At 58.4% G+C, this 15,766-nt stretch overlaps 1 protein-coding gene across 1 annotated transcript in view; it reads right to left on the bottom strand.

Annotated features, from left to right (window-relative positions):
* Positions 1 to 15,766, bottom strand: part of si:ch211-244b2.4 (uncharacterized protein LOC541512 homolog) — a 49,626-nt gene that overhangs the window by 11,542 nt on the left and 22,318 nt on the right. Inside the window, exon 6 of the mRNA XM_038781153.1 lies at positions 3,326 to 3,431. Coding sequence (XP_038637081.1) covers positions 3,326 to 3,431 — 106 coding nt within the window. The remainder of the gene's footprint in view (positions 1 to 3,325; positions 3,432 to 15,766) is intronic.

Raw genomic sequence — 15,766 nt, 5'->3', positions numbered from 1 at the left:
GACAAACGTTTGGCACAACATCGTGGGCCGAAGGGCCTGTACTGTGCTGTATTTTTCTATGTTCTATGTTCTTTAAGTGGCAATCAGTGCGAATCGCACCCGCATTGGGTGAGCGCGGCTGGCGGGAGCGGGCGCACAGCGGGTGCCGTGTTCAATGGCAGCCTCCACAAGTTTTCAAAGTGGCTTCCACAGGCTGCTGTTGAATCCATGGTGCAAGAGGTCAGCTGAGGTCAGCAGTTATAGCTGGAGAATCTGAATTCAATGCTGGAAAGAGTTCTATCACTTTTTGCGCTCGGCATGGGTGAGTACTGATTGGGCATTGTGCTGAATGGGGCACTGAGGAGGGCATCCATTCATGGGGTCCAGAAAGTTACACAGCATATAATTGCCAGTTTGTTCCAAGACTGTAGAGATGATCCAGCAGCCTTTGGTCCACTTAGTGGAGTGGTGTAACAAGAACAATTTCTCCTCCAATGTCAGCAAAACTAAAGAACTGGTCATTGACTTCAGGAAGCAAAGTACTGTACACACTCCTGTCAGCATCAATGGTGCCGAGATGGAGATGGTTGACAGCATCAAATTCCGAGGTGCACATCACCAAATATCTGTCCTGGTCTACTCACATTGCTGCTACGACCAAGAAAGCACAACAGCGCTTACACTTCCTCAGGAAACTAAGTAAATTCAGCATGTTCATATTGGCTCTTACCAACTTTTACAGATGCACCATAGAAAGCATCCTATCTGCTGCATCACAGCCTGGTATGGCAACTGCTCGGCCCAAGACCGTAAGAAACTACAGAGAGTCGTGAACACAGCCCAGTCCATCACACGTACCCGCCTCCCATCCATTGACTCTGTCCACACCTCCCGCTGCCTTGGGAAAGTGGACAGCATAATCAAAGACCCCTACCACCCGGGTTATTCACTCTTGCAACTTCTTCCATTGGGCAGAAGAGAAAGAAGTCTGAGAACACGCACTAACAAGTTCAAAAACAGCTTCTTCCCCGCTGTTATCTGACTCCTGAATAACTGTCTCATCGACTGATCTGATCTCTTCACAGTTTCTCTACTGAATAGTACTAAACTCCGTATGCTCACCTGTTGCCTGTATCTATGTATTTACATTGTGTATTTATGGCAAGTCCTTTTTTTTCATGATCTGCCTGAACTGTCTGCAGAACAATACTTCTCACTGTACCTCGGTACACATAACAATAAATTAAATCCAAACATCAGAATGGGAAGGGGGCAGGTTCCAGCCCTTAGTCTCACAGTGACCTTCAGAGCCACAGGCATTGGGTGCCAATCCAAACAATTAGAGGATTTTCAGGTCCAATCACCTGGCAGATGCTCGTCACTGCTTCCCATGAAAACCAGAGCCTCCTGCGGCACTGGACCTTGCTCATGTTGAGGAGTTTGATTGCCACCTCTACACCCTGGCAGCTGGGTAGTGGCATCTTCTGCAAAGCCAGTCTCCTTACCCTGATCTTCCTGTGCCTGCACCTCTGCCCGTGGGGGGCACCTGCGACCACCAGGCCCCTCAGAGGAGCCCTGCCGAGTGGACAAGTCCCATCAGCAGGTCAGAGAATAGGGCTCACCTGTGTGCAAAGAGCAACAGAGGGAGCCAAACCTCCAGTGCCAGAGGACAGAAATGTCCTGTGCACTCCACTGTGATGAACCCAACACAGAAAACACTCAGCATCAACACTCCAAAATACCACCTCACCTCACGCATAGAAATGCCTAACTCCTCAGCCAGCGTTTGCAGCAGCCCCTTTTATCCCACCCTTGCATGAAAAATGATCAATTACATTTAGTCCGTCTGCCCGTTTTGCCCCTGCAACGAGCTTAAATTGCATGGGCAACATTAATTATGGTCACTTGGGATTTTAATGTCCTCAACCTCTTCCATTATTCTCAGTGGATGCGCTATTAATCTGCGCCAGAGCCCACAAACCAAGATATTGTGTAAGTGTGTGTTGGCATGTGTACCTGCCAAGCAATTTACTGGTCTTCCGGGTTGGGTGCATGCCCACCCGGTCAATGTAAAATTCTACCCCATACGATTGTATGGCAACATGTTACCAAACTCAATGCAGAGCTGGGCTGAGAAGTGGCAGATGGAGTTTAACCCTGACAAGTGTGAGGTTGTCCATTTTGGAAGGACAAATCTGAATGCGGAATACAGGGTTAATGGTAGGGTTCTTGGCAATGTGGAGGAGCAGAGAGATCTTGGGGTCTATGTTCATTGTTCTTTGAAAGTTGCCACTCAAGTGGATAGAGCTGTGAAGAAGGCCTATGGTGTGCTAGCGTTCATTAGCAGAGGGATTGAATTTAAGAGCCGTGAGGTGATGATGCAGCTGTACAAAACCTTGGTCAGGCCACATTTGGAGTACTGTGTGCAGTTCTGGTCACCTCATTTTAGGAAGGATGTGGAAGCTTTGGAAAAGGTGCAGAGGAGATTTACCAGGATGTTGCCTGGAATGGAGAGTAGGTCATACGAGGAAAGATTGAGGGTGCTGGGCCTTTTCTCATTGGAACGGAGAAGGATGAGGGGCGACTTGATAGAGGTTTATAAGATGATCAGGGGAATAGATAGAGTAGATAGTCAGAGACTTTTCCCCGGGTGGAACACACCATTACAAGGGGACATAAATTTAAGATAAATGGTGGAAGATATAGAGGGGATGTCAGAGGTAGGTTCTTTACCCAGAGAGTAGTGGGGGCATGGAATGCACTGCCTGTGGTAGTAGTTGAGTCGGAAAATTTATGGACCTTCAAGCGGCTATTGGATAGGTACTTGGATTAGGGTAGAATAAGGGAGTGTAGGTTAACTTCTTAAGGGCAGCACGGTAGCATTGTGGATAGCACAATTGCTTCACAGCTCCAGGGTCCCAAGTTCGATTTCGACTTGGGTCACTGTCTGTGTGGAGTCTGCACATCCTCCCCGTGACTGCGTGGGTTTCCTCCGGGTACTCCGGTTTCCTCCCACAGTCCAAAGATGTGCAGGTTGGGTGGATTGGCCATGACAAATTGTCCAAAATTCTATGATTAACCTAGGACAAAAGTTCGGCGCAACATCGTGGGCCGAAGGGCCTGTTCTGTGCTGTATTTCTCTATCTATCTCTATCAATAAACTGCAGTGGGAGTCTACTTAAAACTTTCTGTGAATAATTTTACTCTCCCCATATGATATCAAATATGTCAGTGAGCCTGAGCTCCCCACCAACTTTATCATTGTACATTTGGAAATACGCCATGAACTTTTTCATATGTCTTGAAAGCATTAATAATATATCTATCAAGTTTCAAAATAACTTACTGCGGAAGCAGATCTCGTAGGATTTGTGGTTCCGTGTAATTGGGATGGTTTTGCGTCTATCCAGTTGATACTCACTTTCAATGTCAGCGTTTCTCATGGTCTTACTCTATTAATAAAGAAGAATTGACTAATTACACTAATTAACAGCAAAGGCATCAGCTCTGATGCCTCACAAATTAGGCATGATGTGGAGATGCCGGCGGTGGACTGGGGTGAGCACAGTAAGAAGTCTTACAACACCAGGTTAAAGTCCAACAGGTTTGTTTCAAACACTAGCTTTCAGAGCACTGCTCCTTCCTCAGGTGAATGAAGAGGTATGGTCCAGAAACATATACAGTAGTCCCCCTTTATAACGCGGGTGTTGGGGTCCAAGACAGCCACCCGCGTTGCAACCGAGCCGCGGATATCCACGATGGGGGTTTGAAATTTATTTAAAAATCTATGCTAGCGCTTCCCATTGAGAGTCTACGGGGGGCGGGGGGAGAGGTCAGACCGCCGCAGACTCACAATGGGAAGCGCTAGCATAGATTTTTAAATAAATTTCAAACCCCCATCGTGGATCCAAATAAAATTTCAGCGGCCGGCTCACTTTGATCCGGAGAAGGAAGCTGCTCTCACTGAAATCAGCCGGCCGCTGAAATTGACACTGCCCGCTGCTCTCTCCCTCCAATCCAACTTTTAAGTTTTAATGGGCGAAATTCTCCGCCCCCCACGACGGGTGGGAGAATAGCGGGAGGGCCTTCCCGACTTTTTTGACGCCCTCCCGCTATTCTCCCACCCCCCCGCCGAAATCCCGACACGAATCGCTGCCGGCCGTAATTTACGGCCGGCAGCGATTCACAGCTGTTAGAAGGGCCGAAGTCCCAGCCCTTTACGACCTTTTTACGAACGGCAAACACACCTGGTCCTGCCGTTCGTAAAAACGTCGTGACCACCTGGAAAAAAATAACCATGGCACCGATTGGCACGGCAGTACCACGGCCGTGCCAAGGGTGCCATGGGCCCGCGATCGGTGCCCACCGATCGCGGGCAGCGGGCCCGATGCCCGCGCACTATTTGTCCTTCCGCCGCCCCGCAGTATCAATACGCGGGGCGGCTGAGGGGCAACCCGGACCGCGCATGCGCGGTTTCGCGCAAAAACGCGATGACGTCACCCGCGCATGCGCGGGTGGCGTCTTCCCATCTGCGCATGCGCGGCTGACGTCATATGACGCGTCAGCCGGCGCTAAGTCCGACAAGCGGGTTTAACGATTTTCGTTAAGCCCGACTTGTCGGGGCCTCCGACGTCGGGCTGCTAGCCCCGACGGGGGACCAGAATCGGTCCCCCGTCGGGAAGGGGCGCGATGCCGTAAAACCCGCCCGGGTTTTACGGCGGTTTGACGATTTTTCCCGTTTTGGGAGAATTTCGCCCAATGTTTCTGATTGGAGGGAGAGAGCAGCCGGCAGTGTCAATTTCTTTTTTTTCCCTCCGGCTCGCCCCCTCTCCCCCCACACCCTCCGACTCGCCCCCTCTCCCCCCCCCCAACACCCTCCGGCTCGCCCCCTCTCCCCCCCACACCCTCCGGCTCGCCCCCTCTCCCCCCACACCCTCCGGCTCGCCCCCTCTCCCCCCCAACACCCTCCGGCTCGCCCCCTCTCCCCCCACACCCTCCGGCTCGCCCCCTCTCCCCCCCAACAGCCTCCGGCTCGCCCCCTCTCCCCCCAACACCCTCCGGCTCGCCCCCTCTCCCCCACACCCTCCGGCTCGCCCCCTCTCCCCCCCAACACCCTCCGGCTTGCCCCCTCTCCCCCCACATCCTCCGACTCGCCCCCTCCCCCCCCAACACCCTCCGGCTCGCCCCCTCTCCCCCCCACACCCTCCGGCTTGCCCCCTCTCCCCCCACATCCTCCGGCTCGCCCCCTCTCCACCCCCCAACACCCTCCGGCTCGCCCCTTCTCCCCCCCACACCCTCCGGCTCGCCCCATCTCCCCCCACACCCTCCAGCTCGCCCCCTCTCCCCCCACACCCTCCGGCTCTCCCCCTCTCCCCCCACACCTTCCGGCTCGCCCCCTCTCCCCCACACCCTCCGGCTCACCCCCTCTCCCCCCCACACCCTCCGGTTCGCCCCCTCTCCCCCCACACCCTCCGGCTCGCCCCCTCCCCCCCCCACACCCTCCGGCTCGCCCCCTCTCCCCCCCCAACACCCTCCGGCTTGCCCCCTCTCTCCCCACATCCTCCGACTCGCCCCCTCTCCCCCCAACACCCTCCGGCTCGCCCCCTCTCCCCCCCACACCCTCCGGCTTGCCCCCTCTCCCCCCACATCCTCCGACTCACCCCCTCTCCCCCCCAACACCCTCCGGCTTGCCCCCTCTCTCCCCACATCCTCCGACTCGCCCCCTCTCCCCCCCAACCCCCTCCGGCTCGCCCCTCCCCCCCCCACACCCTCCGGCTTGCCCCCTCTCCCCCCACATCCTCCGACTCGCCCCCTCTCCCCCCAACACCCTCCGGCTCGCACCCTCTCCCCCCACATCCTCCGGCTCGCCCCCTCCCCACACCCTCTGGCTCGCCCCCTCTCCCCCCAACACCCTCCGGCTCGCCCCCTCTCCCCCACACCGTCCGGCTCGCCCCCTCTCCCCCCACACCCTCCGGCTCGCCCCCTCTCCCCCCCCCACACCCTCCGGCTTGCCCCCTCTCCCCCCACATCCTCCGACTCGCCCCCTCTCCCCCCCAACACCCTCCGGCTTGCCCCCTCTCTCCCCACATCCTCCGATTCGCCCCCTCTCCCCCCAACACCCTCCGGCTCCCCCCCTCTCCCCCCACACCCTCCGGCTTGCCCCCTCTCCCCCCACATCCTCCGACTCGCCCCCTCTCCCCCCAACACCCTCCGGCTCGCCCCCTCTCCCCCCACATCCTCCGGCTCGCCCCCTCCCCACACCCTCCGGCTCGCCCCCTCTCCCCCCAACACCCTCCGGCTCGCCCCCTCTCCCCCACACCCTCCGGCTCGCCCCCTCTCCCCCCACACCCTCCGGCTCGCCCCCTCTCCCCCCCACACCCTCCGGCTCGCCCCCTCTCCCCCCACACCCTCCGGCTCGCCCCCTCTCCCCCCCAACAGCCTCCGACTCGCCCCCTCTCCCCCCACACCCTCCGGCTTGCCCCCTCTCCCCCCACATCCTCCGACTCGCCCCCTCTCCCCCCCACACCCTCCGGCTCGCCCCCTCTCCCCCCACACCCTCCGGCTCGCCCCATCTCCCCCCACACCCTCCGTTTCGCCCCCTCTCCCCCTCTCCCCCCCACACCCTCCGGTTCGCCCCCTCTCCCCCCACACGCTCTGGCTCGCCCCCTCTCCCCCCCCACACCCTCCGGCTTGCCCCCTCTCCCCCCACATCCTCTGACCCGCCCCCTCTCCCCCCCCAACACTCTCCGGCTCGCCCCATCTCCCCCCCACACCCTCCGGCTCGCCCCCTCTCCCCCCCACACCCTCCGGCTCGCCCCCTCTCCCCCCCACACCCTCCGGCTCGCCCCCTCTCCCCCCCACACCCTCCGGCTCGCCCCCTCTCCCCCACACCCTCCGGCTCGCCCCCTCTCCCCCCACACCCTCCGGCTCGCCCCCTCTCCCCCTCTCCCCCCCACACCCTCCGGTTCGCCCCCTCTCCCCCCACACCCTCCGGTTCGCCCCCTCTCCCCCCACACCCTCCGGTTCGCCCCCTCTCCCCCCACACCCTCCGGTTCGCCCCCTCTCCCCCCCCATCCTCCAACTAGACCCCTCCCCCCCCACACCCTCCGGCTCGCCCCCTCTCCCCCTCTCCCCCACACCCTCCTGCTCTCCCCCACAGCGTCCAGCTCGCCCCCTCTCCCCCTCTCCCCCCACACCTTCCGGCTCGCTCCCTCTCCCCCTCTCCCCCCACACCCTCCTGCTCTCCCCCACAGCGTCCAGCTCGCCCCCTGTCCCTCCACACCCTCCGCTCGCCCCCTCCCCACACCCTCCGGCTCGCCCCCTCCCCCCCTCTCCTCCCCCTCTCCCCCCACACCCTCCGGTTCGCCCCCTCTCCCCCCACACCCTCCGGTTCGCCCCCTCTCCCCCCACATCCTCCAACTAGACCCCTCTCCCCCCACACCCTCCGGCTCGCCCCCTCTCCCCCTCTCCCCCACACCCTCCTGCTCTCCCCCACAGCGTCCAGCTCGCCCCCTCTCCCCCCACACCTTCCGGCTCGCTCCCTCTCCCCCTCTCCCCCACACCCTCCTGCTCTCCCCCACAGCGTCCAGCTCGCCCCCTGTCCCTCCACACCCTCCGGCTCGCCCCCTCCCCACACTCTCCGGCTTGCCCCCTCTCTCCCCACATCCTCCGACTCGCCCCCTCTCCCCCAACACCCTCCGGCTCGCCCCCTCTCCCCCCCCACACCCTCCGGCTTGCCCCCTCTCCCCCCACATCCTCCGACTCGCCCCCTCTCCCCCCAACACCCTCCGGCTCGCACCCTCTCCCCCCACATCCTCCGGCTCGCCCCCTCCCCACACCCTCTGGCTCGCCCCCTCTCCCCCCAACCCCCTCCGGCTCGCCCCCTCTCCCCCACACCGTCCGGCTCGCCCCCTCTCCCCCCACACCCTCCGGCTCGCCCCCTCTCCCCCCCCACACCCTCCGCTTGCCCCCTTTCCCCCCACATCCTCCGACTCGCCCCCCTCTCCCCCCCAACACCCTCCGGCTTGCCCCCTCTCTCCCCACATCCTCCGATTCGCCCCCTCTCCCCCCAACACCCTCCGGCTCCCCCCCTTTCCCCCCACACCCTCCGGCTCGCCCCCTCTCCCCCCCACACCCTCCGGCTTGCCCCCTTTCCCCCCACATCCTCCGACTCGCCCCCTCTCCCCCCCAACACCCTCCGGCTTGCCCCCTCTCCCCCCACATCCTCCGATTCGCCCCCTCTCCCCCCAACACCCTCCGGCTCCCCCCCTCTCCCCCCACACCCTCCGGCTTGCCCCCTCTCCCCCCACATCCTCCGACTCGCCCCCTCTCCCCCCAACACCCTCCGGCTCGCCCCTCTCCCCCCACATCCTCCGGCTCGCCCCCTCCCCACACCCTCCGGGTCGCCCCCTCTCCCCCCAACACCCTCCGGCTCGCCCCCTCTCCCCCACACCCTCCGGCTCGCCCCCTCTCCCCCCACATCCTCCGGCTCGCTCCCTCTCCCCCCCACACCCTCCGGCTCGCCCCCTCCCCCCCCCCCCCCTCCGGCTCGCCCCCTCTCCCCCCACACCCTCCGGCTCGCCCCCTCTCCCCCCCAACACCCTCCGACTCGCCCCCTCTCCCCCCACACCCTCCGGCTTGCCCCCTCTCCCCCCACATCCTCCGACTCGCCCCCTCTCCCCCCAACACCCTCCGGCTCGCCCCCTCTCCCCCCACAACCCTCCGTTTCGCCCCCTCTCCCCCTCTCCCCCCCACACCCTCCGGTTCGCCCCCTCTCTCCCCACACGCTCCGGCTCACCCCTCTCCCCCCCCACACCCTCCGGCTTGCCCCTCTCCCCCACATCCTCTGACCCGCCCCCCCTCCCCCCCCAACACCCCCCGGCTCGCCCCCTCTCCCCCCCACACCCTCCGGCTCGCCCCTCTCCCCCCCACACCCTCCGGCTCGCCCCCTCTACCCCCCCACACCCTCCGGCTTGCCCCCTCTCCCCCCACACCCTCCGGCTCGCCCCCTCTCCCCCACACCCTCCGGCTCGCCCCCTCTCCCTCACACCCTCCGGCTCGCCCCCTCTCCCCCCACACCCTCCGGCTCGCCCCCTCTCCCCCTCTCCCCCCCACACCCCTCCGGTTCGCCCCCTCTCCCCCCACACCCTCCGGTTTCGCCCCCCTCTCCCCCACACCCCTCCGGTTCGCCCCCTCTCCCCCACATCCTCCACTAGACCCCTCTCCTCCCCCACACCCCTCCGGCTCGCCCCCTCTCCCCCTCTCCCCCCTCTCCCCCACACCCTCCTGCTCTCCCCCACAGCGTCCAGCTCGCCCCCTCTCCCCCCACACCTTCCGGCTCGCTCCCTCTCCCCCTCTCCCCCACACCCTCCTGCTCTCCCCCACAGCGTCCGCTCGCCCCCTGTCCCTCCACACCCTCCGGCTCGCCCCCTCCCCCACACCCTCCGCTCGCCCCCTCCCCCCTCTCCTCTCCCCCGTCCCCCAACACCCGCAGGGCCCCCCTCTCTCCCCCAACACCCGCAGGGGCCCCCCTCTCTCCCCCAACACCCGCAGGGCCCCTCCTCTCTCCCCCAACACCCGTAGGTCCACCCTCTCTCCCCCACACCCCCAGGGGAGTCTCCCCCACACCCACAGGGGAGTCTCCCCCACACCCACAGGGGGGTCTCCCCCACACCCACAGGGGGGTCTCCCCCACACCCGCTCCCCCCCAACACCCGCCCCCCCACCTCTCCCCCCCAACACCCGCAGGGCCCCCCTCTCTCCCGCAACACCCGCAGGGCCCCCCTCTCTCCCCCACACCCCCAGGGGGGTCTCTCCCACACCCGCCCCCCTCCTCTCCCCCCCAACACCCGCCCCCCTCCTCTCCCCGCCCAACACCCGCCCCCCCTCCTCTCCCCCCCCAACACCCGCCCCCCCTCCTCTCCCCCCCCAACACCCGCCCCCTCCTCTCCCCCCCCAACACCCGCCCCCCTCCTCTCCCCCCCCAACACCCGCAGGGCCCTCTCCCCCCCAACACCCGCAGGGCCCCCCCCCCTCCCCCAACACCCCCCCCCTCCCCCAACACCCGCAGGGCCCTCCTCTCTCCCCCACACCCCCAGGGGGGTCTCCTCCACACCCCCAGGGGGGTCTCCCCCACACCCGCCCCCTCCTCTCCCCCACACCCCCCCCCTCCTCTCCCCCACACCCGCCCCCCCTCTTCTCCCCCCCCAACACCCGCCCCTCTTCTCCCCCCAACACCCGCCCCCCCCTCTTCTCCCCCCCCCCAACACCCCCCCCCCCTCTTCTCCCCCCCCAACCCCCCGCCCCCCCTCTTCTCCCCCCCCAACACCCGCCCCCCCTCTTCTCCCCCCCCAACACTCGCCCCCCCCTCTTCTCCCCCCCCCCAACACCCGCCCCCCCGCCCCCCCCCCCCTCGGCAGTGTCAATTTCAGCGGCCGGCTGATTGTTTTCAGTGAGAGAGCAGCTTCCCTCTCTGGATCAAAGTGAGCCGGCCGCTGAAATTGACACTGCCCGCTGCTCTCTCCCTCCAATCCAACTTTTAAGTTTTAATGTTTCTGATTGGAGGGAGAGAGCAGCGGGCAGTGTCAATTTCAGCGGCCGGCTCACTTTGATCCAGAGAGGGAAGCTGCTCTCACTGAAATAATCAGCCGGCCGCTGAAATTGACGCAACTGACAGTTGGGGTCCATAAACCCCCCCGCGGTATATCGCGAACCGCGGTATTGCGGAGCGCGGTATAACGGGGGACTACTGTATACAGATAAATTCAAAGATGCCAGACAATGCTCAGAATGTGAGCATTTGCAGGTAATCAAGTCTTTACAGATCCAGAAATAGGGGTAACCCCAGGTTAAAGAGGTGTTAATTGTCTCAAGCCAGGACAGTTGGTAGGATTTTGCAAGCCCAGGCCAGATGGTGGGGGGTGAATGTAATGCGACATGAATCCCATGTCCCGGTTGAGGCCGCACTCGTGTGCGGAACTTGGCCATAAGTTTGTGCTCGGCAATTCTACGTTGTCGCGCGTCCTGAAGGCCGCCTTGGAGAAACGCTTACCCGGAGATCAGAGGTTGAATGCCCTTGACTGCTGAAGTGTTTCCTCCCCCGAGCTGGAAGGGAGACAGTCCTGCCTGGTGATTGTGTGTGAAGCCCGTTCATTCGTTGTCGCAGCGTCTGCATGGTCTCGCCAATAAACCAGGGGCTCGTTTAGCTCACTGGGCTAAATCACTGGCTTTTAAAGAAGACCAAGCAGGCCAGCAGCACAGTTCGATTCCCGTACCAGCCTCCCCGGACAGGCGCACGAATGTGGCGACTAGGGGCTTTTCACAGTAACTTAATTGAAGCCTACTCGTGACAATAAGCGATTTTCATTTCATTTCATTTCATGTATCACTCTTCGGGACATCCTTTCCTGCAGCGTATGAGGTAGACAACGTTGGCCGAGTCACACAAATATGTACTGCGTACCTGGTGGGTGGTGTTCTCACGTGTAATGGTGGTCCCCATGTCGATGATCTGGCACGTCTTGCAGAGATTGCCCTGGCAGGGTTGTGTGGTGTCGTGGTCGCTGTTCTGAAGGCTGGGTAATTTGCTGCAAACAATGGTTTGTTTGAGGTTGCGCGGTTGTTTGAAGGCAAGTAGTCGGGGGTGTGGGGATGACCTTGGCAAGATGTTCATCTTCATCGATGATGTATTGAAGGCTGCGAAGAAGGTGTCGTAGTTTCTCCGATCCAGAAAAGTACTGGACGACGAAGGGAACTCTGTCGGTTGTGTCCCGTGTTTGTCTTCTGAGGAGGTCGGTGCGGTTTTTTGCTGTGAAGCGTTGGAACTGTCGATCAATGAGTCGATCGCCAGATCCCGTTCGTACGAGGGCATCTTTCAGCATCTGAAGATGTCTGTTACGCTCCTCCTCATCTGAGCAGATCCTGTGTATATGGAGGGCTTGTCCATAGGGGATGACTTCTTTAATGTGTTTCGGGTGGATGCTGGAGAAGTGGAGCATCGTGAGGTTGTCTGTGGGCTTGCAGGAAAGCGAAGTGCTGAGGTGACCGTCCTTGATGGAGATGAGTGTGTCCAAGAATGCAACTGATTTTGGAGAGTAGTCCATGGTGAGTCTGATGGTGGGATGGAACGTATTGATGTCATCGTGTAGTCGTTTTAGTGATTCTTCGCCGTGGGTCCAAAGGAAAAAATGTAATCGATGTATCTCGTGTATAATGTTGGTTGAAGGTCCTGTGCGGTAAGGAAGTCTTGTTCAAAATTGTGCATGAAGATGTTGGCATATTGAGGTGCGAATTTGGTCCCCATGGCTGTTCCATGCGTCTGGATGAAGAATTTGCTGTCAATGGTGAAGACGTTGTGATCTAGAATGAAGCGGATGAGTTGCAGAATTGCGTCTGGAGATTGGCAGTTGTCAGTGTTGAGGACTGAGGCTGTTGCAGCAATGCCGTCGTCATGGGGGATGCTGGTGTAGAGTGCCGAGACATCCATTGTGACGAGGAATGTTCCTGGTTCAACTGGTCCATGGGTGCTGAGTTTCTGTAGAAGACCGTCGTGTCGCGACAGAAGCCGGGCGTACCTTGTACGATGAGCATCTACAGAGGCTGAAAGATGCCCTCGTACGAACGGGATATGGCGCTCGACTCATCGATCGACAGTTCCAAGTGCCACAGTAAAAAACCGCACTGACCTCCTCAGGAGACAAACACGGGGCACAACCGACAGAGTACCCTTCGTCGTCCAGTACTTTCCTGGAGCGGAGAAACTACGACATCTTCTTCGCAGCCTTCAACACATCATCGATGAAGATGAACATCTTGCCAAGGTCATCCCCACACCCCAACTACTTGCCTTCAAACAACCGCGCAACCTCAAACAAACTATTGTTTGCAGCAAATTACCCAGCCTTCAGAACAGCGACCACGACACCACACAACCCTGCCAGGGCAATCTCTGCAAGGAGTGCCAGATCATCGACTCGGATACCACCATTACACGTGGTAACACCACCCACCAGGTACGCGGTACATATTCGTGCGACTCGGCCAACGTTGTCTACCTCATACGCTGCAGGAAAGGATGCCCCGAAGCGTGGTACATTGGGGAGACCAGGCAGACACTGCGGCAACGAATGAACGGGCACCGTGCAACATTCACCAGGCAGGAATGTTCCCTTCCAGTCGGGGAACACTTCAGCAGTCAAGGGCATTCAGCCTCTGATCTCCGGGTAAGCGTTCTCCAAGGCGGTCTTCAGGACGCGCGACAACACAGAATTGCCGAGCACAAACTTATAGCCAAGTTCCACACACATCAGTGCGGCCTCAACCGGGACATGGATTCATGTCGCATTACATTCACCTCCCACCAACTGACCTGGGCTTGAGACAATTCACACCTCTTTAACCTGGGGTTACCCCTATTTCTGGATCTGTAAAGACTTGATTACCTGCAAATGCTCTCATTCTAAGCATTGTCTGGCATCTTTGAATTTGTCTATGTATATGTTTCTGAACAATACCTCTTCATTCACCTGAGGAAGGAGCAGTGCTCCAAAAGCTAGTGTTTGAAACAAACCTGTTGGACTTTAACCTGGTGTTGTAAGACTTCTTACTGTGCTGACAAATTAGACGCAGGCCCCAGTACAGCACTAGAAGATAGGAACATGAAGGACAAGAGGAGGTCATTCAGCCCCTTGAACATGTTCTGGCATTTATCTAAAATAATAAAGCAAAATACTGCAGATGCAGGTAATCTGAAATAAAAACAGAAAATGCTGAATAAACTCAATAGGTCTGGCACCATCTGTGGAGAGAGAAACAGAGTTATCTAAATCACCCTTCTACAGAACTGACAGTTAACTATGGCTGACCTGAAGCTGAACTCAATCTATCCTTTGTTCCATATTCCTTAATACCCTGACCAATAGCAGGAGGCAAAATTCCAGACTTAAATTGTTCTTTGTGTGAAGAAGTGCTTCTAGATTTTCCTCCTGAACAACTTGGCTCTAATTTTGTGCTACCACAGAGCTAATGAAAGGCCACAGGTTTGGAGGGATTTGGCGGGAAGCTCCAGAGTGAAGGGTAAGGAACAGTAGCATAAGACAGAGAAAGAGTTGGCAAAGCTTTCCGATGTAGGCTTCAGCGGACCTCATGCATAGTACCAGCCATGATCCAATAGGTAGCATCTTGCTTTAGAGGCAGGAGATTCTAAGTTCAAGCCCCTCTCCAGAGCCTCTAGCACAAGTCCAGGCTGAGATTCCTGGTACCATTAGAAACAGGAGTTGGATAGACCATGTAGCTCTTTGAGCCGACTCCACCATTCAACAAGAGATAGTGCTGAACTGTATAAAGTGCGATCGTATAGATGAGGTTAACCCGAGGCCCCAACAGGTAAAAGTGAAAGAGCCCACGGCACTTTTTGAAGAACAGATGAGTTCCTGTCAGTGCCTTAACCTTATTTCCCTCAAATTATCAGGCCATTTATCTTATTGTTACTTGTGGGGCCTTAATTTTTAAATATAAATTTAGTGTACCCAATTCATTTTTTTCCAATTAAGGGGCAATTTAGAGTATTCAATCCACTTAGCCTGCACATCTTTGGGTTGTTGGGGCGAAACCCATGCAAACACAGGGAGAATGTGCAAACTCCACACGGACAGTGACCGAGAGCTGGGATCGAACCTGCGACGTCGGCGCCGTGAGACAACAGGGCTAACCCGCTGCGCCACAGTGCTGCCCTTTGTGGGGCCTTAATAATGCAAAAACTGTTTGCTACATCTCGTACATAACAAAGATGATTAAAATGGGATACGCTAAGGATAGGAAAGCTGCCATATAAATGCAAGTTCCTGTTTTCAACACCAATTAAGGTTTTAAATGAAATATGTGAAGGAATGGGCGATAGTTGGTTGCAGTGAGGAATGTTTTTTTGCAGGATGTGTAGGCTTCACAGGCGAGGCCAGCATTGGTTTCCCATCTCTAATTGCCCTTGCGAAGGTGATGGTGAGCTTCCTTCTTGAACCAGTGCAGTTGATGTGGTGTAGGTACACCCACTGTGCTATTAGGGAGGGAGTTCCAGGATTTTGACCCAGTGACAGTGAATGAACGGCGGCGATATATTTCCAAGTTAGGATCCCAAGTGACCGGGAGGGGAACCTCCTCATGGTGGTTTTCCCAGGTATCTGCTGCCTCGTCCTTCTAGATGGTAGTGGTTTGGGTTTCGAAGATGCTGCCGAAAGATCTTTTTGCTGCAGTAGATGGAACACTGCTGCTATTGTGCATTGGTGATGGAGGGAATGAATGTTGGTGGAACAGACCTCAATCAAATGTGCCGCTTTGTCTTGGATAGTGTCGAGCCTTTGAGTGTTGTTGGAGCTGCACTCATGCAGGCAAGTGGAGAGGATTACATTAAACTACTGACTTGTTCCTTGCAGGTGTGGTGGACAGGCTTTGGGGAGTCAGGAGGTGAGTTACTGTGTTGCAATATTGCTTTAAGAGAGAATCTGATCATGAGTAAGTAGCCAGAATAAAAACCATGTGAACAGCACATATTGTTCAGAAGAGTTTTTACTTTACCTAGCTGCACATCTGTGAAGAAATTGCAGCTGTATGCTCCGGTTCACAATAGCTGTTGAATCTTTATAGTAAATCTGAGTGCTGAGCAATCCAGTACTACATCTTCAACTAAACTAAACCTACAATTAGCTTAGTCCTGAGAGAGTTTGGAAAGTTTGCATTCAGAAAGGGTAGTAATACAACGGAGAAGTTTGGGATAGGATGCAGGTAATGGTACTTT

The sequence above is a fragment of the Scyliorhinus canicula genome, chromosome 20 (assembly GCF_902713615.1).
Source record: "Scyliorhinus canicula chromosome 20, sScyCan1.1, whole genome shotgun sequence".
NCBI classification, from domain to species: Eukaryota; Metazoa; Chordata; class Chondrichthyes; order Carcharhiniformes; family Scyliorhinidae; genus Scyliorhinus; species Scyliorhinus canicula.
The sequence above is the reverse complement of the archived record's forward strand: the minus strand, read 5'-3'. Positions and strand labels throughout refer to the sequence as shown.